The 27,308-nt window shown below is 40.7% G+C and overlaps 1 protein-coding gene across 5 annotated transcripts in view; it reads left to right on the forward strand.

Moving 5' to 3' along the window:
- Positions 1-27,308, forward strand: part of dmd (dystrophin) — a 267,266-nt gene that overhangs the window by 230,857 nt on the left and 9,101 nt on the right. For all 5 annotated transcript variants that reach the window (XM_041978350.1, XM_041978351.1, XM_041978352.1 and 2 more), the window contains 9 exons: positions 10,066-10,267; positions 10,356-10,441; positions 10,551-10,708; positions 10,855-11,021; positions 20,545-20,656; positions 21,254-21,390; positions 22,213-22,251; positions 23,147-23,212; positions 26,122-26,187. In XM_041978350.1, coding sequence (XP_041834284.1) covers positions 10,066-10,267; positions 10,356-10,441; positions 10,551-10,708; positions 10,855-11,021; positions 20,545-20,656; positions 21,254-21,390; positions 22,213-22,251; positions 23,147-23,212; positions 26,122-26,187 — 1,033 coding nt within the window. The remainder of the gene's footprint in view (positions 1-10,065; positions 10,268-10,355; positions 10,442-10,550; positions 10,709-10,854; positions 11,022-20,544; positions 20,657-21,253; positions 21,391-22,212; positions 22,252-23,146; positions 23,213-26,121; positions 26,188-27,308) is intronic.

Genomic DNA, 27,308 nt, shown 5'->3' on the forward strand with positions numbered 1-27,308 from the left:
ACCACTCTAAACATATAAAACCACAGAAACTCCTCATCGCTCCTTAAGTTTTATTTACCACTCTAAACATATAAAACCACAGAAACTCCTCATCTCTCCTTAAGTTTTATTTACCACTCTAAACATATAAAACCACAGGAACTCCTCATCTCTCCTTAAGTTTTATTTACCACTCTAAACATATAAAAACCACAGAAACTCCTCATCGCTCCTTAAGTTTTATTTACCACTCTAAACATATAAAACCACAGGAACTCCTCATCGCTCCTTAAGTTTTATTTACCACTCTAAACATATAAAACCACAGGAACTCCTCATCGCTCCTTAAGTTTTATTTACCACTCTAAACATATAAAACCACAGAAACTCCTCATCGCTCCTTAAGTTTTATTTACCACTCTAAACATATAAAACCACAGAAACTCCTCATCGCTCCTTAAGTTTTATTTACCACTCTAAACATATAAAACCACAGAAACTCCTCATCGCTCCTTAAGTTTTATTTACCACTCTAAACATATAAAACCACAGGAACTCCTCATCTCTCCTTAAGTTTTATTTACCACTCTAAACATATAAAACCACAGAAACTCCTCATCTCTCCTTAAGTTTTATTTACCACTCTAAACATATAAAACCACAGAAACTCCTCATCTCTCCTTAAGTTTTATTTACCACTCTAAACATATAAAACCACAGAAACTCCTCATCGCTCCTTAAGTTTTATTTACCACTCTAAACATATAAAACCACAGAAACTCCTCATCGCTCCTTAAGTTTTATTTACCACTCTAAACATATAAAACCACAGAAACTCCTCATCACTCCTTAAGTTTTATTTACCACTCTAAACATATAAAACCACAGAAACTCCTCATCGCTCCTTAAGTTTTATTTACCACTCTAAACATATAAAACCACAGGAACTCCTCATCACTCCTTAAGTTTTATTTACCACTCTAAACATATAAAACCACAGGAACTCCTCATCTCTCCTTAAGTTTTATTTACCACTCTAAACATATAAAACCACAGAAACTCCTCATCGCTCCTTAAGTTTTATTTACCACTCTAAACATATAAAACCACAGAAACTCCTCATCGCTCCTTAAGTTTTATTTACCACTCTAAACATATAAAACCACAGAAACTCCTCATCGCTCCTTAAGTTTTATTTACCACTCTAAACATATAAAACCACAGAAACTCCTCATCGCTCCTTAAGTTTTATTTACCACTCTAAACATATAAAACCACAGGAACTCCTCATCGCTCCTTAAGTTTTATTTACCACTCTAAACATATAAAACCACAGAAACTCCTCATCGCTCCTTAAGTTTTATTTACCACTCTAAACATATAAAACCACAGGAACTCCTCATCTCTCCTTAAGTTTTATTTACCACTCTAAACATATAAAACCACAGAAACTCCTCATCGCTCCTTAAGTTTTATTTACCACTCTAAACATATAAAACCACAGGAACTCCTCATCTCTCCTTAAGTTTTATTTACCACTCTAAACATATAAAACCACAGAAACTCCTCATCGCTCCTTAAGTTTTATTTACCACTCTAAACATATAAAACCACAGAAACTCCTCATCGCTCCTTAAGTTTTATTTACCACTCTAAACATATAAAACCACAGGAACTCCTCATCGCTCCTTAAGTTTTATTTACCACTCTAAACATATAAAACCACAGAAACTCCTCATCGCCTCCTTAAGTTTTATTTACCACTCTAAACATATAAAACCACAGAAACTCCTCATCTCTCCTTAAGTTTTATTTACCACTCTAAACATATAAAACCACAGAAACTCCTCATCGCTCCTTAAGTTTTATTTACCACTCTAAACATATAAAACCACAGGAACTCCTCATCGCTCCTTAAGTTTTATTTACCACTCTAAACATATAAAACCACAGAAACTCCTCATCGCTCCTTAAGTTTTATTTACCACTCTAAACATATAAAACCACAGAAACTCCTCATCGCTCCTTAAGTTTTATTTACCACTCTAAACATATAAAACCACAGGAACTCCTCATCACTCCTTAAGTTTATTTACCACTCTAAACATATAAAACCACAGAACTCCTCATCGCTCCTTAAGTTTTATTTACCACTCTAAACATATAAAACCACAGAAACTCCTCATCGCTCCTTAAGTTTTATTTACCACTCTAAACATATAAAACCACAGAAACTCCTCATCGCTCCTTAAGTTTTATTTACCACTCTAAACATATAAAACCACAGAAACTCCTCATCTCTCCTTAAGTTTTTATTTACCACTCTAAACATATAAAACCACAGAAACTCCTCATCGCTCCTTAAGTTTTATTTACCACTCTAAACATATAAAACCACAGAAACTCCTCATCGCTCCTTAAGTTTTATTTACCACTCTAAACATATAAAACCACAGAAACTCCTCATCGCTCCTTAAGTTTTATTTACCACTCTAAACATATAAAACCACAGGAACTCCTCATCGCTCCTTAAGTTTTATTTACCACTCTAAACATATAAAACCACAGAAACTCCTCATCGCTCCTTAAGTTTTATTTACCACTCTAAACATATAAAACCACAGAAACTCCTCATCGCTCCTTAAGTTTTATTTACCACTCTAAACATATAAAACCACAGGAACTCCTCATCGCTCCTTAAGTTTTATTTACCACTCTAAACATATAAAACCACAGAAACTCCTCATCTCTCCTTAAGTTTTATTTACCACTCTAAACATATAAAACCACAGAAACTCCTCATCGCTCCTTAAGTTTTATTTACCACTCTAAACATATAAAACCACAGAAACTCCTCATCTCTCCTTAAGTTTTATTTACCACTCTAAACATATAAAACCACAGGAACTCCTCATCACTCCTTAAGTTTTATTTACCACTCTAAACATATAAAACCACAGGAACTCCTCATCGCTCCTTAAGTTTTATTTACCACTCTAAACATATAAAACCACAGAAACTCCTCATCGCTCCTTAAGTTTTATTTACCACTCTAAACATATAAAACCACAGAAACTCCTCATCGCTCCTTAAGTTTTATTTACCACTCTAAACATATAAAACCACAGAAACTCCTCATCGCTCCTTAAGTTTTATTTACCACTCTAAACATATAAAACCACAGGAACTCCTCATCACTCCTTAAGTTTTATTTACCACTCTAAACATATAAAACCACAGAAACTCCTCATCGCTCCTTAAGTTTTATTTACCACTCTAAACATATAAAACCACAGGAACTCCTCATCGCTCCTTAAGTTTTATTTACCACTCTAAACATATAAAACCACAGAAACTCCTCATCGCTCCTTAAGTTTTATTTACCACTCTAAACATATAAAACCACAGGAACTCCTCATCGCTCCTTAAGTTTTATTTACCACTCTAAACATATAAAACCACAGGAACTCCTCATCGCTCCTTAAGTTTTATTTACCACTCTAAACATATAAAACCACAGGAACTCCTCATCGCTCCTTAAGTTTTATTTACCACTCTAAACATATAAAACCACAGAAACTCCTCATCTCTCCTTAAGTTTTATTTACCACTCTAAACATATAAAACCACAGGAACTCCTCATCGCTCCTTAAGTTTTATTTACCACTCTAAACATATAAAACCACAGAAACTCCTCATCGCTCCTTAAGTTTTATTTACCACTCTAAACATATAAAACCACAGAAACTCCTCATCACTCCTTAAGTTTTATTTACCACTCTAAACATATAAAACCACAGAAACTCCTCATCGCTCCTTAAGTTTTATTTACCACTCTAAACATATAAAACCACAGAAACTCCTCATCGCTCCTTAAGTTTATTTACCACTCTAAACATATAAACCACAGAAACTCCTCATCGCTCCTTAAGTTTTATTTACCACTCTAAACATATAAAACCACAGGAACTCCTCATCGCTCCTTAAGTTTTATTTACCACTCTAAACATATAAAACCACAGAAACTCCTCATCGCTCCTTAAGTTTTATTTACCACTCTAAACATATAAAACCACAGAAACTCCTCATCGCTCCTTAAGTTTTATTTACCACTCTAAACATATAAAACCACAGAAACTCCTCATCGCTCCTTAAGTTTTATTTACCACTCTAAACATATAAAACCACAGAAACTCCTCATCGCTCCTTAAGTTTTATTTACCACTCTAAACATATAAAACCACAGGAACTCCTCATCGCTCCTTAAGTTTTATTTACCACTCTAAACATATAAAACCACAGGAACTCCTCATCGCTCCTTAAGTTTTATTTACCACTCTAAACATATAAAACCACAGAAACTCCTCATCGCTCCTTAAGTTTTATTTACCACTCTAAACATATAAAACCACAGAAACTCCTCATCTCTCCTTAAGTTTTATTTACCACTCTAAACATATAAAACCACAGAAACTCCTCATCGCTCCTTAAGTTTTATTTACCACTCTAAACATATAAAACCACAGAAACTCCTCATCTCTCCTTAAGTTTTATTTACCACTCTAAACATATAAAACCACAGGAACTCCTCATCGCTCCTTAAGTTTTATTTACCACTCTAAACATATAAAACCACAGGAACTCCTCATCGCTCCTTAAGTTTTATTTACCACTCTAAACATATAAAACCACAGAAACTCCTCATCGCTCCTTAAGTTTTATTTACCACTCTAAACATATAAACCACAGGAACTCCTCATCGCTCCTTAAGTTTTATTTACCACTCTAAACATATAAAACCACAGAAACTCCTCATCGCTCCTTAAGTTTTATTTACCACTCTAAACATATAAAACCACAGAAACTCCTCATCTCTCCTTAAGTTTTATTTACCACTCTAAACATATAAAACCACAGAAACTCCTCATCGCTCCTTAAGTTTTATTTACCACTCTAAACATATAAAACCACAGAAACTCCTCATCTCTCCTTAAGTTTTATTTACCACTCTAAACATATAAAACCACAGAAACTCCTCATCGCTCCTTAAGTTTTATTTACCACTCTAAACATATAAAACCACAGGAACTCCTCATCTCTCCTTAAGTTTTATTTACCACTCTAAACATATAAAACCACAGAAACTCCTCATCGCTCCTTAAGTTTTATTTACCACTCTAAACATATAAAACCACAGGAACTCCTCATCGCTCCTTAAGTTTTATTTACCACTCTAAACATATAAAACCACAGAAACTCCTCATCTCTCCTTAAGTTTTATTTACCACTCTAAACATATAAAACCACAGGAACTCCTCATCGCTCCTTAAGTTTTATTTACCACTCTAAACATATAAAACCACAGAAACTCCTCATCTCTCCTTAAGTTTTATTTACCACTCTAAACATATAAAACCACAGGAACTCCTCATCGCTCCTTAAGTTTTATTTACCACTCTAAACATATAAAACCACAGAAACTCCTCATCGCTCCTTAAGTTTTATTTACCACTCTAAACATATAAAACCACAGAAACTCCTCATCGCTCCTTAAGTTTTATTTACCACTCTAAACATATAAAACCACAGAAACTCCTCATCGCTCCTTAAGTTTTATTTACCACTCTAAACATATAAAACCACAGGAACTCCTCATCTCTCCTTAAGTTTTATTTACCACTCTAAACATATAAAACCACAGAAACTCCTCATCGCTCCTTAAGTTTTATTTACCACTCTAAACATATAAAACCACAGAAACTCCTCATCTCTCCTTAAGTTTTATTTACCACTCTAAACATATAAAACCACAGGAACTCCTCATCGCTCCTTAAGTTTTATTTACCACTCTAAACATATAAAACCACAGAAACTCCTCATCGCTCCTTAAGTTTTATTTACCACTCTAAACATATAAAACCACAGAAACTCCTCATCTCTCCTTAAGTTTTATTTACCACTCTAAACATATAAAACCACAGGAACTCCTCATCGCTCCTTAAGTTTTATTTACCACTCTAAACATATAAAACCACAGAAACTCCTCATCGCTCCTTAAGTTTTATTTACCACTCTAAACATATAAAACCACAGGAACTCCTCATCGCTCCTTAAGTTTTATTTACCACTCTAAACATATAAAACCACAGAAACTCCTCATCACTCCTTAAGTTTTATTTACCACTCTAAACATATAAAACCACAGGAACTCCTCATCTCTCCTTAAGTTTTATTTACCACTCTAAACATATAAAACCACAGGAACTCCTCATCGCTCCTTAAGTTTTATTTACCACTCTAAACATATAAAACCACAGAAACTCCTCATCGCTCCTTAAGTTTTATTTACCACTCTAAACATATAAAACCACAGGAACTCCTCATCGCTCCTTAAGTTTTATTTACCACTCTAAACATATAAAACCACAGGAACTCCTCATCGCTCCTTAAGTTTTATTTACCACTCTAAACATATAAAACCACAGGAACTCCTCATCTCTCCTTAAGTTTTATTTACCACTCTAAACATATAAAACCACAGAAACTCCTCATCGCTCCTTAAGTTTTATTTACCACTCTAAACATATAAAACCACAGAAACTCCTCATCTCTCCTTAAGTTTTATTTACCACTCTAAACATATAAAACCACAGAAACTCCTCATCTCTCCTTAAGTTTTATTTACCACTCTAAACATATAAAACCACAGGAACTCCTCATCTCTCCTTAAGTTTTATTTACCACTCTAAACATATAAAACCACAGGAACTCCTCATCGCTCCTTAAGTTTTATTTACCACTCTAAACATATAAAACCACAGGAACTCCTCATCGCTCCTTAAGTTTTATTTACCACTCTAAACATATAAAACCACAGGAACTCCTCATCGCTCCTTAAGTTTTATTTACCACTCTAAACATATAAAACCACAGGAACTCCTCATCTCTCCTTAAGTTTTATTTACCACTCTAAACATATAAAACCACAGAAACTCCTCATCGCTCCTTAAGTTTTATTTACCACTCTAAACATATAAAACCACAGAAACTCCTCATCGCTCCTTAAGTTTTATTTACCACTCTAAACATATAAAACCACAGGAACTCCTCATCGCTCCTTAAGTTTTATTTACCACTCTAAACATATAAAACCACAGGAACTCCTCATCGCTCCTTAAGTTTTATTTACCACTCTAAACATATAAAACCACAGGAACTCCTCATCGCTCCTTAAGTTTTATTTACCACTCTAAACATATAAAACCACAGGAACTCCTCATCACTCCTTAAGTTTTATTTACCACTCTAAACATATAAAACCACAGGAACTCCTCATCGCTCCTTAAGTTTTATTTACCACTCTAAACATATAAAACCACAGAAACTCCTCATCTCTCCTTAAGTTTTATTTACCACTCTAAACATATAAAACCACAGAAACTCCTCATCGCTCCTTAAGTTTTATTTACCACTCTAAACATATAAAACCACAGAAACTCCTCATCGCTCCTTAAGTTTTATTTACCACTCTAAACATATAAAACCACAGGAACTCCTCATCGCTCCTTAAGTTTTATTTACCACTCTAAACATATAAAACCACAGAAACTCCTCATCTCTCCTTAAGTTTTATTTACCACTCTAAACATATAAAACCACAGGAACTCCTCATCGCTCCTTAAGTTTTATTTACCACTCTAAACATATAAAACCACAGAAACTCCTCATCTCTCCTTAAGTTTTATTTACCACTCTAAACATATAAAACCACAGAAACTCCTCATCACTCCTTAAGTTTTATTTACCACTCTAAACATATAAAACCACAGGAACTCCTCATCGCTCCTTAAGTTTTATTTACCACTCTAAACATATAAAACCACAGAAACTCCTCATCGCTCCTTAAGTTTTATTTACCACTCTAAACATATAAAACCACAGAAACTCCTCATCGCTCCTTAAGTTTTATTTACCACTCTAAACATATAAAACCACAGGAACTCCCGACGTCAGCTTTAGACAGCGGTTAGCGGCGGAAACGCGTTGCTATGACGTCGTTTCCAACCAGCCAACACACCCTAAACACTCACATTCCGTCTTTAAAAGCTCACACAGAACAGTCTACAGTCCTGATCTTCCTGATCCTCTTCTTCTTCTCTGGTTTGTTTCTTTCGCTGGTTGCATGTCAGCTGTTCTGCTCAGCGCTGCCCCCGGTGGTTTGGCTCCATCATCTGCGTCATGCGACAGATAGCTAAGCTTCGCGAAAACAGATGAAATTACGAGGATAAATGGGCCTTTAGGAGGCTTCTTTCTGGAAACGACATCATGAAAAAGGTTTTAAACTTTTCTTCAGAAAGCAGGAGAAACATGTAGCTCGCTTTGACTTGCAGCTGCTGTTTGACGCATAGATCAGTCAGGTTACGTCAGGTTCCTGAACTCACCACGTTGCTGTAAATCCAGCTCCAGGACATCGATGACGTTGCATGTCGCTGAGTAGACATTATCAAATCAAATCAAATAAAACTTTAATTATATAGCACTTTTCATGCAGGATTGCAGCACAAAGTGCTTCACATAATAAAAATGCATCTTAAAAACCTAAGTCACAGCAAAGTTTCAATCAAAGCACACACATGCAGATAAAATAAAAAAAAAGCACAATTCAATTCATGCATATTAAAACCAAAATAAGCCTTTACCTGCCCAAACAGGACAGACCAGGGCAGACCAGGACAGACCAGGACCCACACCACCGCCATATTGGCCATTAAGTTTGTTTATGCTCAACAAGACAGACGCAGCATTTCGTCCATCTTCTGCATCATTTACGTCATTTCAGTGTCAAGAAAACTGAGTTTTAACAAATGATTAACTAAAAATCTGTAATGAAAGTTTAACAGGAATAAGTTCCTCAGGCTCCAACATGGAGACATGTTCAGGTTTCTCTGTAGGGTTGCTTTATAAAACCAGGCAGGTTGTAAGTAATGAAGCACTGTGTCGCTTCTAATTAGCTCTTCCAAATAAATCTACTGGAGAAACGAGTCACGAATTATTCTTACAGCGGACGTACGATTCTGAATTCTCACCTTATGAAATAATGATTTGTTGTGTAATTACTGTTCTGAGCCGAGCTGAAAGGTTGTCTTCAGCTCGGGAAGCGAGGCTTCCAGGTTTACCACAAGCTGGGCCTTGAAGAGATGCTTTTCTGGTTTGGGGTGAAATTGTGGAATAACATTAGTGCATATTTACAGTCAAGCCTTTTCCTGGTTTTCAACATTTTGAGGGAAGCAGCAGGAAGGATGAGTGGTGAAATAAACTGAGATTAACCTGAACGTAGGCGGGGCTTAAATCAGCTTCGGCGTGTTCAGTCCCAGAAGAAGTCAGTTTGACATAAAGTCAGCCTCATCTCCTCCACGACGCCACGTTTGTCTGAAACCACGCCAGAACTCGGAGGTGAACTGCCCTCTAGTGGACGCGTTGCCTATCAACCATGAAGCATGGATGCTCCTGGCTGAAGATGAGTTGTCGCTTCGCTTGTGCGTATATACGAAGGTGAAGACGTGTTTGCCAAGCGAGACCATGGAAACATGACTGGTATAAAAGGAGCATTTCAGAGAGGCAGAGTCTCTCAGAGGGAAAGATGGACAGAGCTTCACCAATCTGAGACAAACTGGGTCTAAAACTGTGGAACAATTTCAGAAAAATGTTCTTCAGACTTTGAAGATCCTCCATCTACAGTGTAGAATATCATCAGATTCAGACAATTAGAAGGAATCTCTGTGCACCAGGAAAGCTGTTGATCTTAGGGCTCTCAGGCAGCACTGCATTCATTTAAAGAGTTCTGTTTAATATGATTCAATAATTACATTAATTAATTAATTTGTTATTGAAAAAAATAATCCTCAACGTAAAATTCTGAAGACTTTAAAGATCCCACCATCTCCAGTGTATAATATAGTCAGTAGGTTCAGAGAATTAGGAGGAATCTCTGTATGCGTGGGACGCTTCATTATCTTCAGGCTGATATAAAACCAGACATGATTCTCTGTATGTGTGTCCACTGACCTTGGTGCTCTCTCTGTGTAGTGGACTTGCTGAGCATGCCGGTGGCGTGTGAGGTGTTTGACCAGCACAGTTTGAAGCAGAACGAGCAGCTACTGGACATCTCTCAGCTGGTCACCTGTCTGACCAGCCTGTACCAGCGGCTGGAGCAGAACCACGCCCACCTGGTCAACGTCCCGCTGTGCGTGGACATGTGTCTCAACTGGCTGCTTAATGTCTACGACACGTATGTAGAGCCCGGTCGACACGAGCAGCAGGATTTCACTGTTTCTGGGGAGATGTTTTTCTGATATGTTCAATCATCTCATTACCAGTGGACGGACTGGAAAAATCCGGACCCTGTCATTCAAAACTGGAATCATCTCACTCTGCAAGGCTCACTTGGAAGATAAATACAGATGTAAGTCTTTACATGACACAGGAAGGTGTCATCAACATGTACATAGAGGCTGATGGGCTAGATCCAGCCCGTTATCACCACTTCTTCATCATATCCTTTTTCTCTGCAGTCTTCTTCCGGCAGGTCGCCAGTGCAACAGGCTTCTGTGACCAGCGCCGCTTAGGCCTTCTGCTCCACGACTCCATCCAGATTCCTCGGCAGCTCGGCGAGGTCGCGTCCTTCGGCGGCTCAAATATTGAACCCTCCGTCCGCAGCTGCTTCCAGTTTGTACGTCAAAACTCGTCCAAGCGTTGGAGCCACAAACCATTCATTCATTCATTCATTCATTCATTCATTCATTCATCCACTCCTTTGTGTCTCTTTATGAAATTATACGTAGTTAAGTAGTTATATTTCTTGTTTTTCTTTTCTAGGCCAATAACAAACCTGAGCTGGAGGCTGCTGTGTTCCTGGACTGGATGCGTCTGGAACCCCAGTCCATGGTGTGGTTACCCGTCCTGCACCGGGTTGCAGCTGCCGAAACAGCCAAGCACCAAGCCAAATGTAACATCTGCAAAGAGTGTCCCATCATAGGATTTAGGTCAGTAGAGTCAATACCACTTCATGTCTGCTGTACCATACCGGTACCATACCGAACCGTATGTACCATATCGGACCGTATGTACCATACCGAACCGTATGTACCATATCGAACCGTATGTACTATACTGTATCATACCGAACCGTATGTACCATATCGTACCGTATGTACCATATCGTACCGTATGTACTATACTGTACCATATGTACCATACCGAACCGTATGTACCATATCATACCATATGTACCATATCGTACCGTATGTACTATACTGTACCATATATACCATACCGAACCGTATGTACCATATCGTACTGTATGTACATACCGAACCATATGTACCATACCGTACTGTTTGTACCATATCGTACTGTATGTACCATATCGTACCGTATGTACCATATCGAACCGTATGTACCATATCGTACCGTATGTACCATACAGAACCGTATGTACCATATCATACTGGATGTACCATACCGTACTGGATGTACCATATTGTACCGTATGTACCATACCGAACCGTATAAACAACACCGAACAGTATGTACCATATCGTACCGTATGAACCACACCAAACGGTATGTACTATACAGTACCGTATGATCCACACCGAACAGCATGTACCATACAGTACCGTATGAACCACACCGAACGGTATGTACCATACCGAACCGTATGTACCATATCGGACCGTACGCACTAGGGTTGGGCATCTAAGGTATAATGCCGATCCAATACGCATCTCGATACTAAGTATCCGATGCGATATATTAACGATACATGTGTGGCATTTTGCGATGCGGTATGATACGATTTACACCCATATCACGATATGATGTAATAATTCCGTACTATTTAAATAGATCAATTTCATGTAGTAATGTGAAAGAGGATGCAGTGCCAATGAATTAGTTTGATTTTTTATTAACCAAGTAAAGCCAAGACATTTTTACAAACTGTTTTTTCTCTCAGAGCTTGAGTGTTGGTTTACAGTAAGGCCATTTTAAAACACATGGCACATACTACTTAGGCCATTTTAAAACACATGGCACATACTACTTAGGCCATTTTAAAACACATGGCACATACTACTTAGGCCATTTTAAAACACATGGCACATACTTAGGCCATTTTAAAACACATGGCACATACTACTTAGGCCATTTTAAAACACATGGCACATATTTAAGTATTTCCAAGAAAAACAATGTATGAGTGCAATATATACTAAAATATATATGTATTTGCACTCTTTAGAAAGAAGGCTTACAGTTGCACAATAACTGTGATTTCACTTTTCAACTCTGAAAAAACAAGTTTTACAAAGATATATTTTGTCACTGAATATTCAAAACTTAATGTCTTGAACTAGCAGCATTATGCTGCTTTGACTTTTAAACATCAATAACACTGTAAACAACAGGCTAATAAAAAATAAAAAAAAGTTATTGCCATAGAGCGCGCGGAACTGGTGGCAAGCGGGGCATGGAAAAAATTTTCAATACTTTTCTCACCGCTTCTGGAGCTCGTAGCTACAGGGGGATCCGAGCTGGAGGAAGGGGATGCAGGGACACTGGCAGACGCTTCCACAACAACACCGTGGCGCCGCTTCAAGTGAGATATCAGATTAGTCGTACTGCCCGTGTATTTTACAGATGCGCGGCACATTTTACAAATTGCAGCTGTCTTGTCAAGTCGTCCTTCTTTCTTGTAAAATCCATAGTGTTCCCAAACTTTGGACTTGAAACTAAGTGGAGGATAAATGATCTTGGCGTCCGACATGTTTGTTTTGCTAATTCGCGCTTCCTGACAACTACCTGTGGGCGCATCACTGGCTTCATCCGCGCAGCCCCCATGAGTTGTAGTGTAAACATCCGCAAGTCCGTTGCTTAGGCCTACTTTATGTAGGTCGTTTAAATTATGCTCTAAAACAGGTTGACAACACTTGTTAATAAATAAACACATTCTGTATTAAAAGAATAAGCCGTATCTCAGAAAAACCGATGCATCTCGCAAAAACCGATGCATCTAGATTTGCTTCAAAAGTTTCATTCATCCTCTGCTGCTCTACCGATGCACTCGCATCGTGCACGCGCACGACCGCGTATCGATTCATATCGGTTAATCTTCCCATCCCTAGTACGCACCATACCCAACCGTATGTACCATACCGAACCGTACGTACCATACCGAACCGTATGTACCATATCGTACTGTATGTACCATACTGAACCGTACGTACCATATCGTACCATATGTACCATATCGAACCGTATGTACTATACTGTACCATACCGAACCGTATGTACCATATCGTACCGTATGTACCATATCGTACCGTATGTACTGTACTGTACCATATGTACCATACCGAACCGTATGTACCATATCATACCATATGTACCATATCGTACCGTATGTAGTATACTGTACCATATGTACCATACCGAACCGTATGTACCATATCATACTGTATGTACATACCGAACCATATGTACCATACCGTACTGTATGTACCATATCGTACTGTATGTACCATATCGTACCGTATGTACTATACTGTACCATATGTACCATACCGAACTGTATGTACCATATCGTACTGTATGTACATACCGAACCATATGTACCATACCGAACCGTATGTACCATATCGTACCGTATGTACCATATCGAACCGTATGTACCATACCGAACCGTATGTACCATATCGTACTGGATGTACCATACCGTACTGGATGTACCATATTGTACCGTATGTACCATACCGAACCGTATAAACCACACCTAACAGTATGTACCATATCGTACCGTATGAACCACACCGAACGGTATGTACTATACAGTACCGTATGAACCACACCGAACAGTATGTACCATACAGTACGTATGAACCACACCGAACGGTATGTACCATACAGTACCGTATGAACCACACCGAACGGTACGTACCATACGGAACCGTATGTACCATATCGTACTGTATGTACCATACTGAACCGTACGTACCATACCGAACCGTATGTACAACATCGTACTGGATGTACCATACCATACTGGATGTACCATATTGTACCGTATGTACCATACCGAACCGTATATACCATACCATATGTACCATACAGAACCATATGTACCATACCATACCGTATGTACCATACTGTACCATACCGTACCATATGTACCATAACGTACTGTATATACCATACTGTACCATATCGTACCGTATGTACCATACCGTACAGTATGTACCGTATGTACCATACTGTACCATATTGTACTGTACCAGATCCTAGTGTATGTACCATACCGTACAGTATGTACCATATTGTACCGTATGTACCATACTGTACATTTACAGTAGCTGTTAGTTTTAAAGGAGACTTAAACTACAGCTGTAGCAGCAACTCTCAGTTTCCAACCAGTTCTTAGAAGCAGTAAAACCTTCTGATCTGCTAATCTGAGAGAGCACGACGGTGCGTCTGGGTTCAGCAGTTTCACTGAGAGACCTACGGTTCATCCACACCAGACTGGAATCCGTATGCTGGGAGAGTCCGCTTCGTTTGGGGTATTGTGAAGGCGCATTCGAATCAAAGAAGCTGACTCATTGTGGGTAAACAACCAACACATACGCCTATGTTGGGACAATAGCCAGGAAAAATGTCTGGTGGTCAGACGTGGAAGAAATATGATGAACCCGACACCGCGCCACGTTTAGCTGATTCTAGAAACCCAAGTTGTTCTGCATCAACCAGCAGATGAACAGGCCGTCTTCTTCGTTGTGTCTCCTTCAGTAATTCCTCATGCAGCGCCCCCTCTGGTGGAGAGTAGAACACATTTAAAAGGTTTGTTTAGTACAGCATGATCCGAATCCCAACCTGTAGGCCCTGTTTACACAGCAACGTTTCCACTCAAAACTTTGTCCTTCACGTGTTTTAAAAAACCCATTTACACAACAGCGGAATGAAAACTATTTATTCTTTAACAAACAGGACCAGAGTCGATGCACACGCCAGGCCTAGTGGGCGGCAAAACCTGGCAACAGCACACCGGGTGGGGGGCAACACCACGGCCGGGTGGGGGGCAGCACCACGGCCGGGTGGGGGCAACATCCTCAAAACAAAACCACTACAAAAGCGCTGCGTTCCAACTGCTAGAAAAAAAGAAGAGGAAGAGGAAGATCGGAGGATGGCAACCGTGTGTTTAGTTGTGTATGTTGAATAAAGTCGACTTTATTTATAAGCACGTTTAAAAACAACCAAAGTGCAACTAAGAGTGCTAAAATAGAAACAAAAATTCGAAATAAACATAAAACAGATGTAAAAGAAATAAAATGCTATAAAAAGACGAGCGTTACACAAATACTCCGCAGCAGGAAAAGAGAGTGAAAGTAAAAACGAAAATTGAATTTTAAATTTAAAAATTTAAAACCAGGTTGTTTTATTAGTTCCTTTCAGTGATATTCGAGTTTATTTTTCTCCCTCCATTATCCAGTTTGCTCCTGTAGTTGTGTAAGTGTGTGTTTTGTGTATTCTGTCTTTTCTGATGACCTGCATGTGGCTTCCAGTTGCTTTTGGTTTTATGTGTCATTGTCAACATGCTTGTCTCACATGGATTTCCCCTGCATACATCTAGCGTCATGTTTTGCTTCCATGGCAACTCCATACAGACAGCTCACCTCCTCCAAACACCACATTCCCAGCTTTCCAGCAGCAACCAGGAAAAGGTGCTCGACAGACACACCAGAGTCTGATCTCAGGTCAGGTTTACAGATCTAATGTATTCTGTGAAAATTAAGCCCATTCTGCCCAAACAGGCCAGTTTACCTCCAGGACCTCCTCAGGCTGGTCAGCATGAGGAGGACCCACTCAGCATCATCCAGTAAAGTTCGGACTGGTCAGTGTGTGGCGGTCTGTAAATCGGTGAGCTGCTGCATTGCAGCTGCATGTTTGTATTCACACCAGCAACCTTTCTGCTGTGGCGCTGCAGCAGCAACCAGCTGCACACACATGACGCCGGTAATGGCAGTAAATACACAAGCTTGTGTAATCCATCACTGTTGGTGTGGTTAACGAGAAATACCGGATTCATACGGTATACAGACTTTTAGCTTTTATAAATGTTTAGCTGCAATTCTAGCTCTACCTGGTTGGACTAGCCTCATTTGTTAGTGTTCATGCACAGAAGTGGTGAAGTATGTCAGATGCTGCAGTTCTGTCACTTCTAACTTTCTCTTTGGTAGATCATTGTACATGAAATATCTGGAAAATTACTACAAATTCCCATTTTAATGTACTTCAGTGGTTATTTTGTCAGATGATACTGTGGTTATTAGACAGACAGACAGACAGACAGACAGACAGACAACTTTATTTATCCCCGAAGGGAAATTGCGTTGTTACAGTAGTCCAGTAATAACATAAGAAATCCAGAGTGAAATAAGTTAGAGAAAAAAATATAAAAAATATAAATACAGAGTGAATTGGCAGATAAAGTGCAGTGGCAAGATGAAGTAATAATGAAAATAGCTATCAGATATTGATATGTAAATATGACTATGTAAATAAAGGAAGTGCAAAGATAATACAGAATTATATTATCAGAGCGACAACTATAGATTGCAGTAAGTACAGTGTTTATTAGGCAGAAACTGAGCAGCTGGTGGTGGTAAATAAGAAGGCAGCTACTTATTCTACCTGGGTGGGAATTCCTGTGGCACACACAGATCTACTGTCCCAGATAGCAAAGGAAAGGTTAGTGTATTCACACACACGTGGTCAATAGGAAATTATAGAATGGACATTTTAACACTGAAGTGTGGAAGAGTCACCCCAAGGAAGCTACTAAAACTTCTGATATATATATATATATATATATATATATATATATATATATATATATATATATATATATATTTTTTTTTTTTTTTTTTACACAAAAAACAAGAGTATTACACAAAATCTGGGCCAGGTATTCTTTCATTAAATATAACTTTAGTTGCTAACAACTGGCATCTCTTGACCAGTGACTTACTGTGTTAGACACGCTTTTTGCTGTCTATTAGCAAGAAAATGCTAGCATTAGCAAGGCTAACAGCTAGCTTCCCTTGGCTGGTGACCTACTGAATTAGATACGTCCTCTACTCTCTATTCAAGAAGATGCTAGTGTTAAATTTGGCAGGGCTAACAGCTAGCTTCCCTTGGCTGGTGACCCACTGGATTTGGCTACAGTGACAAAAAGACAACAGTAGGTGGCAGCATGCCTGCACTAATTAAGGAAGAGGACAAACATACTGCACAGCTAATTTAGCTGGCTTTGACATGCTAGTAATCAAAGTGAAGTAGTTTTCTGTCAATTTCTGATTAAGGGTGGCCATTGCAAAAACCCAGCCTCTGGTCTCGTTTTTATCATTTTTGCTTTCAGATTAGAGTTTCCATGTCATACATTGTGGTTGGTAAATGTATGTTTTTATAAAGTATGTGTTCATTCTCGTTGCTCTGCGGTGGTATCTGTGGATCAGTGGCCTATGAGCTGGACACTATAACAGAAGCTGCAGTTATTTGATGTGGACTGAACACCAGTTAAGCTCTTTCTATGGCCCTGGATGTTTTTCTTATCCATGGAAAAAGGGCCACAGTGATTAAACAATGAAAAATGCTCCTTCAGTTACAGCAAATAGCAGCACAGGCCATTTCCACAGCAACAGCCCGACACAATGGCTGCTATAATGATGAATGAATAATCAAAGATCTCACAATTCAATGTCTATTCAGTTACTACGTGTATTAGATGCACCTAGAGTGCAGTATGAGCTGGGAATTACTGCCTTTTCTGTTTTCTGTGTTCGCTGTCCAAGGAATGAGCAGTAAAATACTGTTCGCTCAGACATTCCCCCTCTTTTCTCTCTTCTCTGGCAACTGGCCAGCTCCTCTCCTCTCCATGCACAGATTCCTCTGTCACCACTTGAGTTCATTTGTTGCAACATTTAGGTCTTTTCACACTATTCAAGCTAGGCTATAAATAAGAAGTTTGTTCTTAATCACCTTTATTTACACCCACTCATTTTCTATGCTTGCTTAGTCCAGTTCAGGAGACGGCAGCTGACCTCAGCCACTGTCAGGAAGGAGGCAGGATACATCCAAGACAGGTCAAATAAAATATAAAGTCAAATTAAAGGCAACTTTTTTTCACGATAGCAGCCAGTGGAAAAATCTAGCTGCAGAGAGATAATAAAGCTCGGAGGAAGCAGTGAACGTAGCTGCAGCTCTTTTATGACGGCAGCAGCTTCACAAGGACTCGAATGTTAGCAAGACAATAATATGAAGGCGTTATGTAGGTGTTTTTATTGTACGATAAACTGTCATTGTTTTAACATTAACCCCCAGGTAGCAGGTTCAAAATCTCCAGCTGCATTCTCTAATGATGACCCACAATAAATGGGTTAACGTGGCAAGATTCTTTAAGCAAATAATTTGTTGTATTTTTTTTGTAACCTCCTTCGAACGCAGGAATTTTTTTTCTTGTTTAAATGGAGCCACATTTGAAAGGAAAATGGGTTTGAGGGATGAGCAGCAGCGTTTGGTATGTGGGTTGTGTCCATGAAAACCTGCACGTTTGGCTCTTGTTTGGACGTTTGTTGGACTGGAACATCATGTGGCATCCAAACACAGCCAGAACATCCTGCTACGTCCTCCTCATGCTGGTCACCAGCCTGGCCACACGGCTGTGGGATGGCATCCCATTCTTCAACCAGCATCTGTCACCAGTCAGCCAATGTGGTCGTGTTGGTCACCAGCACAGCGACGAGGTTGAGGTCAGGACCGCAGGCAGGTCATCACATCCTCTGGAGGTGGTCCCTGGTCAAACTGCTCTGCAGGGACCAGCATCGTCATCCCAGCACATAGAGTTCAGGTTCAGGGAGGGAGGGGCGAAGGCGGTAAATGTAAAAGATGTACATATGCAGACTGAGTAACGTTATTAATGTGGGCTTGAAAGATAAGGTGCTATGGAGAATGACACCTAGATGCTTTACCTGAGGGGAAGGAGGAACCGAAGAGTTGTCGATAGAAAATGAGAAACTGTTCGTTTTGGAAAAAGTTGAAGGTGAGACTGAACTTGGTTTTATTGTATTTAAGTTTGAGGAAATTGAAGGAGAACCAAGATTTTAAGTCGTCAAAACGGTTGGAAAAAGAGCGAAGTGAGAAGGAGACGTTTGGTTTGCCAGAGATGTAGAGCTAGGTGTCGTCTGCATAGCGGTGAAATTGAAGGTTGTGTTTCCGGAAGATAGATCTGAAGGGGGAGGATGTAGGTTATAAAAAGAAGGGGAGCCAGGACAGAGCCCTGGGGGACACCTGCAGTGAGAGGAGAGGGCTGGAAGGAGAACCGCTGGTTGCAGAATATCTCTGCATCGTGTTTTTCCAGTGAAGGAAACTAGAAGCTGTTACCCCATCGGTGCAACAATCAGCATAAAGTTCTCCACACTGGTCCAATGATCAGCTGCTGGAGACGGAAACTAGATTCGCTGCTAAACATGAGCTTTCTCCACATGTCCAGTTCTAGTGCACGTTGCTACACCTGTACCAATTAGAGATGAACAGGTAATGCTCCAACTTGGTTGGAGGAACACCAGCTTGAACTAAACTCCATCCTCTTCCCGCTGGACAGATCTGTCCAGATCAGGGATGCTTGGCTTGGATCAGACACCAACTGGCCGTCCGTGACCACAGCTGCTGTTTTTTATGTTTTCTATGAGCACATCCTACATACTCCCCTTAAAGCTAAAGAAACACACAGATTTATTACCAAGAAGCTTCGTTGCAGCAAAGAAATCATCCACAAATACTTGTTTACTGACTTAATCTGCTAAGTTTAGTTAGTGAAACGAGACCACGTTAAACGAGTTTTTTAAGGCCAGAAAGTCCAGATGACCTGTTGCTGTGGTCAGATAAAGCATTGGTGATAAATATGTTGGGTTTAGTATGTTGAAATTTAGTTTTATGCAGCCGTCTTGAGCAGGACTTCCTGGAGGAAGAGGTCTCCACTGGGACCTTCCTGGGTAAATACATCAAGCAGATCAGGATTATGGGTGGAGGTGCAGCGTGGACATGAACAGGCATTTTAAGCCTGTCTGATAAATTAGCTTTGCTAATGCGATCGGTCGCTTTTCGCTGTGAAAGTTCATGAACTCATTTGTTGCCTGAAGCAGCAAGTAAAACAGCTCACACACAACTAATGATGTCATATGAGTGTTTGCTTTGTTGGTGGGTGGCCCGTCTATTTTCATTTTTACTGTCTTTATTCGTTTTTACTGCTTTTATTTATTTTTACTGTTTTTATTCATTTTTTTTTACTGTTTTTCTGTAAACTTGTCAATGTACTCATCTCCCTCCCTCTCCCTCTCTCTCTCCCTCCCTCTCCCTCTCTCTCTCCCTCCCTCTCCCTCTCTCTCTCTCTCCCTCCTTGTCTCCCTCCCTCTCCCTCTCCCTCTCCCTCCTTGTCTCCCTCCCTCCCCCCCTCTCCAGATATCGGAGCCTGAAGCATTTCAACTATGACGTTTGCCAAAGCTGCTTCTTCTCTGGTCGCATTGCGAAGGGACACAAGATGCAGTACCCCATGGTGGAGTACTGCACTCCGGTACGGAACGTTTGCATCATCCATCTGTTCTGTGTAAATGGAAAAGTGCAGCTATTACAACCTGATACCAGCTTGCATGCTGGCTGCAGGTAAACGCTGCCATGGGGAATCTGGTCTGATAAAACCAGAACCAGCCAGTTACCTCGTCTGGGGGATGGATATTATTCTAAAGGGGAACTCGGCTCATTGTGACACAGTCTTCTTACGAGGCTACAGCCGTCTGTGTATGTTGTTCTCTTGTTGTTGCTAAGCTAACCCAGCCCCCTGCTGGCTTTAGCTGACGTTGTCTTGTGTGCTTCACATGTGCTGTGGTGTTTCAGTTTTCCTTCTCTACCGTAGACGTAAAAGAAACCACAGGAGCTTGTTAATACTTGTGCAGACATCTCAGAGCAGGTGTGCTGATAACTGCAGACAAACAAGGAAAGTCTGGTTCCTCGTGGTGGTTGTTTAACACACAAACCGCTTGTTGGCTTCTTCATCTGTTCCAAACCAGTTACAGGAGGGGTGCTCTCCACTAACTGGATGTGTGGTGATGGTCAGACCGGCTAGATTGAGGGGTGTGCCTGAATAAAGTGTCTTTCTGGTCCGTCTCTACAGACTACTTCAGGGGAGGATGTCAGAGATTTTGCCAAGGTGCTGAAGAACAAGTTCCGAACCAAGCGATACTTTGCCAAACATCCACGCATGGGATACCTGCCTGTCCAGACCATCCTGGAGGGAGACAACATGGAAACGTGGGGCTCACACACACACACACACACACACGCACACACACACACACCTTTACACACACGCACACACCATGTAAGCAAATGAGTTTGATTTCACACAGTCTGTCCTCCACATCTCATCTTCATTCAGAGACTCAAAACTCTTTCGGTGGAGAATTTATTTACATCACCTGCTGTAGACTTTCATTAGGATGGAGAGATGGATGGATGGAGGGAGGGATGGAGGGATGATGGATGGATGGAAGGATGATGGATAGATGGATGGATGGAATGATTGACGGATGGATGGATGGAGGGATGGATGGATGGATTGATTGACGGATGGATGGATGGATGGATGGAGGGATGATGGATGGATGGGTGGATGGATGGATGGATGGATGGATGGATGGGTGGGTGGGTGGATGGATGGATGGATGGATGGATGGATAGATAGATAGATAGATCACGTTGTTCCCATGGAAACAGAACTTTATCATTGCCCTCATGTTGGATGCTTCTGACCTGGACCTGGACCTGGACCTGGACCTGTCTCTGGATCACGTGGATGTGCTTGTCCATTAAGGTTCGATGTCTTCCAGCAGCCTGTTGAAAGTTACTCGTTCTGTCCTGTTAACCTGGTTAATGACGTGACCGGGCTGGATAACCAGTCCCGTATCACCAGCAGGGCTTTTAGATGTTCCTCTGCACACACATGCACTCTGTAACTTGTATTTGATAGATTGTATGTTTGATTCTTTCCACGCCACAGTTCCCAGCATGCTGTGCTGTGGTGTGGCTTCCTGTGACATCCTCTCTCATGTTTGTCTTTGTTGTGTTTTACAGTCCTGTCACGCTGATAAACTTCTGGCCCGTGGACCATGCGTGAGTACCCAGCCTGCACACGTGACCACCCTCATAAATGCCGCCAGCCTCAGCAGCCAGATGTAGAGCAGAGATCAGTCCTTCCAGGATTAACAGCAACTTTTTCTAATTGTTGCAAAACCACCTGAAATTTCTCCCAAGTAATAATTAATATTATTTATTAACTAAGAATTTACCGTCTGATTTCCCAGCACTTAGCAGAGACGTTAATCTCCTCATTAAATACGCTCACCACTACAACAAGCAGTGGGACTGCAGGGGGCAGTGTTGAGCCGTACTGCTAACATGCGACCACAAAAAGGAAGAAGAAGCTGCCAGGCCACCGCGTCTACTGTGCTGAGATCTCCACCATGTTTGCTGCTGTCTGACGCAGGAAGTCAGAAGTGAACGCTGCCCTCTAGTGGATGTGACGCCTCACAGCATGCACAAAGGACACGTGTGGGCTCTGACTTACTGATTGACAGGAGCAGAAATGAGGCTTTAAGATGACAATCTACTTGCTTTTTAACCCTGTTTGTGTAGGCGACCAGCTGTGGGAGTGTACTACACTTCAAACCAAATCAAACTTTATTTATAAAGCACTTTTCATGCTGGGGCAAACTTTCATTCATTGTCTTCACAGCTTGTAGTATTATTTCTAATAGTTACTACGTAGAACCATGTAGAATTACTGAATTCATTTATTCTAAACTGAAAATAATCTAAAATAATCATCATAGCTTTGAGCAACAAAACGATATTTCCCTTCAACACGTCAGAGATTGAAACCTTCATTTTCTAGACTGTCAGGAAGTTGCTGGTCAGGAACAACGACCAACAGCTGGATGGAGGTCGATCTGGAGCGTCTCTTCAAGTCATGGGTGGATAACAGAATTTCATGTCTTCTCTCTCCCAGGCCTGGATCGTCCCCTCAGCTCTCACATGATGACACACACACTCGGATCGAGCACTACGCTAACAGGTACCATGCTATCTATATCTACGTCCACCGGGTCCTCTCAGCATGGACTCGGTTAGTCAGCCCTGCTCCACAATAACTGCTTTCCCCTCACTGACACCAGATCTGTTAGAACTCTGAATACTGAATTTAGAAAATAAACTAACACCGGCTGAGATATGAAACATGTTACACATCATTTCCAGGGGTTGCCAGATATTTAATTTAGAAAACATAGAGCCTGCATTAATCTGACGAATGTGGGATTTTTACCGGGGCTGTAAAACCATTAATGAAGAGCTGAATCTCTGAAATGATCTGCTTCATTTTCTAACAAGGTTAGTACACGTGTCATGTTAAAAACCTTTAGAGGATGCTGCACCGACCTGGTTGGTCATCACATCCTCATCACGTGGTGTGGGGGGGGGTCTCGAACACCAACACATTTTATTATGAGGGTCGTCTGAAAAACACTGCACCCTGAAAATGAGTAGAGAAAAAAAAAGCTGTTCACGTCCTGCCCGTTGTTGCTCTAATCAGCCAGTAATTTAATTTCACAATTTCAACCTCGTCGTGTTCAACACTCGTGACTTTTAAAAGTTTTTATTCTTTACAGCAGGGTCAAACTCCTCAAGGGCCGATCTAACACGCCTGAATAAAATCACATGGATCCAACAGCTTCTTGTCAACTTCTTCCCAATAACCCATTAATTTCAGTCAGGTGTGCTGGATCAGGGAAACAATGAAAACCTGCAGGATACCGGCCCTCCAGGACCGGAGTTTAGAAATAACATTAACCATCTACAGAAATAGAATTGGTGAAGTGAAATAACAGAATTAATCATTTTAAAAATGATCAATCAATTAGTTTTATATAAACTATTAAAAAAGAAAAATCTCCCCGTTAAAGCCACTGCTCCATACAGCCTCCTTTTGCAGCGCAGTCCCATTTATGCTCTACGCTGGACGAAAGGCTCCGTCCTTTCGTCCAGCTTCTGCCTTTCATGTGTGAGATTTGGTCCATTTTCGGGCCCTTGTTTTTCCCTGAAGGAGGAGTATCACCAGAAACCCCGGGGGCAGTGTGGAGCAGGGTAGCTGATGTGTGACCAGTGAATGGAACAGAAGAAGAAGAAGCTGCCATGACACAGACAACCGCTGTCTACGACGCTGCCTCCTTCATTTCTCTTTTGGAGAATGACCATCATGATCTGCTCCACCGACGCCATGTTTGTTTAGAGGTTTCGGCTAACAGCAATGCTAACAGCAATGCTAACAGCGAAGCTACAAGCGATGCTACCAGCGATGCTACCAGCGATGCTACCAGCGATACTAACAGTGATGCTACCAGCGATGCTAACAGCGAAGCTACCAGCGATGCTACCAGCGATGCTAACAGCGAAGCTAACAGCGATGCTACCAGCGATGCTACCAGCGATGCTAACAGTGATGCTACCAGCGATGCTAACAGCGAAGCTAACAGCGATGCTACCAGCGATACTACCAGCGATACTAACAGTGATGCTACCAGCGATGCTAACAGCGAAGCTACCAGCGATGCTACCAGCGATGCTAACAGCGAAGCTAACAGCGATGCTACCAGCGATGCTACCAGCGATGCTAACAGTGATGCTACCAGCGAAGCTAACAGCGAAGCTAACAGCGATGCTACCAGCGATGCTACCAGCGATGCTACCAGCGATGCTAACAGTGATGCTACCAGCGATGCTAACATGAGAGCAGCGATGTTTGACTGATCTGGTTACGTACGTAATGGGAGCATAAATTGGCCTTTAGGGTGACTGTGTGAGCTTCTGTTAGGCCACTGGGATGTTCCCCCTAGTTAAACTGCTCCTCCTCCTTCAGGACGGGTCCTGCTGCGGTCCAGCGATCTACTAGCCATGCAGCACACTCTTAGCTGGACGGCGGTCTGGGTTTTAACTCTGCGTTTTCAGTTTACTTAATCGTTCTCCTTAAAGGACTCGAATGCTGCCACCATTGAAGGTGAACCTCGGTCTCAAATCTCTGGAACACTCAAACAGGTTTTCCTGTCTTCAGCACCATCCATGATGCTGCCACCGCCATGCTTCGCTATGAGATGGGGTTCTTGGGGTGATGAGAGGTGTTGGGGGACATTTTCCTTAATGGCCACAGATCAAATGAGACTGAAACTGTCCAAAGGTTCAGTTTTGGTTTCCTCTGATTAGAGAACCTTCTCTCAGATGTTTGTGGCCATCAGATGAACTTGGTGTGTTGTTTCAGTAAATCACGCTTCTGTAAATCCTCTAGAAACACCAGTCTCTGCTTTTCGGGTCCTTCAGGGTTATCTTCGGTCTCTGTTCCCACCGATTATCCTCTTTGCTCGAGTTTTGGTGGATGACTGTAGGATTATATAAAATTATGGATAATTTATCAATCGTTGGAGGGAATTCAGACTGATCCACTATAAAATAAAGAAGTTATCCGTGATTATATGCAGTCATTGTATAAAACAATTAGCGAGGATGACCTGCTGTACCGTTGCTACAGAGATGAAGAAACCTCTGACTGAACATACGACATTGTTTATTCGATATGTCTCCATCCTACGTGGGTTGTAAAAATAAAAAAAACATCATTGATAACATAGCTGGAGACGAGGAGGCTTAACTAGTGGCTGCAGTCAAACGTTAACAAAGTTCTGGAAAACCAAACGTCTGACCGGGATACGTCAGTACGATTTAATACATCCATGGAATTAATTAAATAAGAATAAATTGATCCAACGTGGAGGTTAATGCTAATTATAAATAGCTCATAGTGCGGTTACAGCCCTGCTAAAGGCAGGTTCTTCTGGAATGAGGCTGATGTTCCCTCGTCTGCTGCCTGCTTCTCTGTTGGTTTTCGGACTGACTGTTTTTCTTTTTTTTTGTGTTGTGTTTCTTCCCCCTTCGCAGGTTGGCAGAAATGGAGAATCGTAATGGCTCTTATCTGAATGAAAGTATCTCCCCAAATGAGAGCATGTGAGAACGATTCCTGTTTGTTTTCCCTCTGACCCGAAGCCTCTGTCCTTCATCTCCCACCTGCTCCATTCATTCACTAAAACTAGCAAACTTTCAACGTATTTTTGGACTTTATTTCAGTAAAAGTCTTTGTTTTTGCAGTAGAAGCTACTGAGAGACATGTCGTCTCGTCCGAACCAAATCAGCTGCACATATTTCTTTTCTATATTAACTCACTGTAGCTTAATGCTACTGTAGAAAGGATTAGAATTACGTGGCCGGACGTCCTGCCAGCGGCTGCACCTGCGCTCATTTTCAGGTTGTAGGGCTGAATTTTGGTGAAGTGACTTCATTTGTTCTCTTGAATTCATTTGCAAAGATCTCTACAGGTTGTGGTCTGGCTCTGATTCAGAAGAAAATCTAATGTTTTCTCATCAGGCTTTCATTAAAATTAAGGCTCAACTGCAGGAAAAAGTCAGAGCCCTTTTACCTGCAGGAGTTACAGCACCCCCTGCTGGCCAGCGTGGTGTTTGAGGTCCATCCGGTTTTTCCCACCTCTGAATTACTCGTAAAGCCAAACATGTTGGCATGAACGTTCACCACTAAAGCAGCAGCATGACTGCAGTAAATTCAGCTAAAATCTACATTCAGATCATAGTGACAGTTTCTGATTTCTTTTCTTGTAAAAATATTTTTGGGGTGTTTAATATTTTTTACATATTAAAGAAAAATAATTTACAGACGTGAGGAGGAGGGTTGTGTTGGAAGGACTTTAGTAACGATTCAGATAACCAGTGTAAGAAAACTGGGTCGTTTATTTATTTATTGTTTTTATTCATTCATTTAGCCTTTCAGTCATTAATTTAATAGTTTTATATCAAATACAATCATAACGACAATCATCAGATTTTATAAGCCATGTTCTACCTCAGGGACGCGTTGTAACAAAGAAAGCAAAATTTACAAATAAATCCACGTTTATTCATCCATTTATTTATTTATTTATTCATTCATTCATTAAACTCGTCACACACTGTGTTACAAGAACAACATTCTGCCTTCTTAACTGGAGCGTTGACCGGCTGAAATTGTGCTTCAGCAGCTTATTTATTCTTTTAGCGTGGAGTTGGACCCTCGGAGGC

The sequence above is a fragment of the Melanotaenia boesemani genome, chromosome 24 (assembly GCF_017639745.1).
Source record: "Melanotaenia boesemani isolate fMelBoe1 chromosome 24, fMelBoe1.pri, whole genome shotgun sequence".
In the NCBI taxonomy this organism is placed as follows: domain Eukaryota; kingdom Metazoa; phylum Chordata; class Actinopteri; order Atheriniformes; family Melanotaeniidae; genus Melanotaenia; species Melanotaenia boesemani.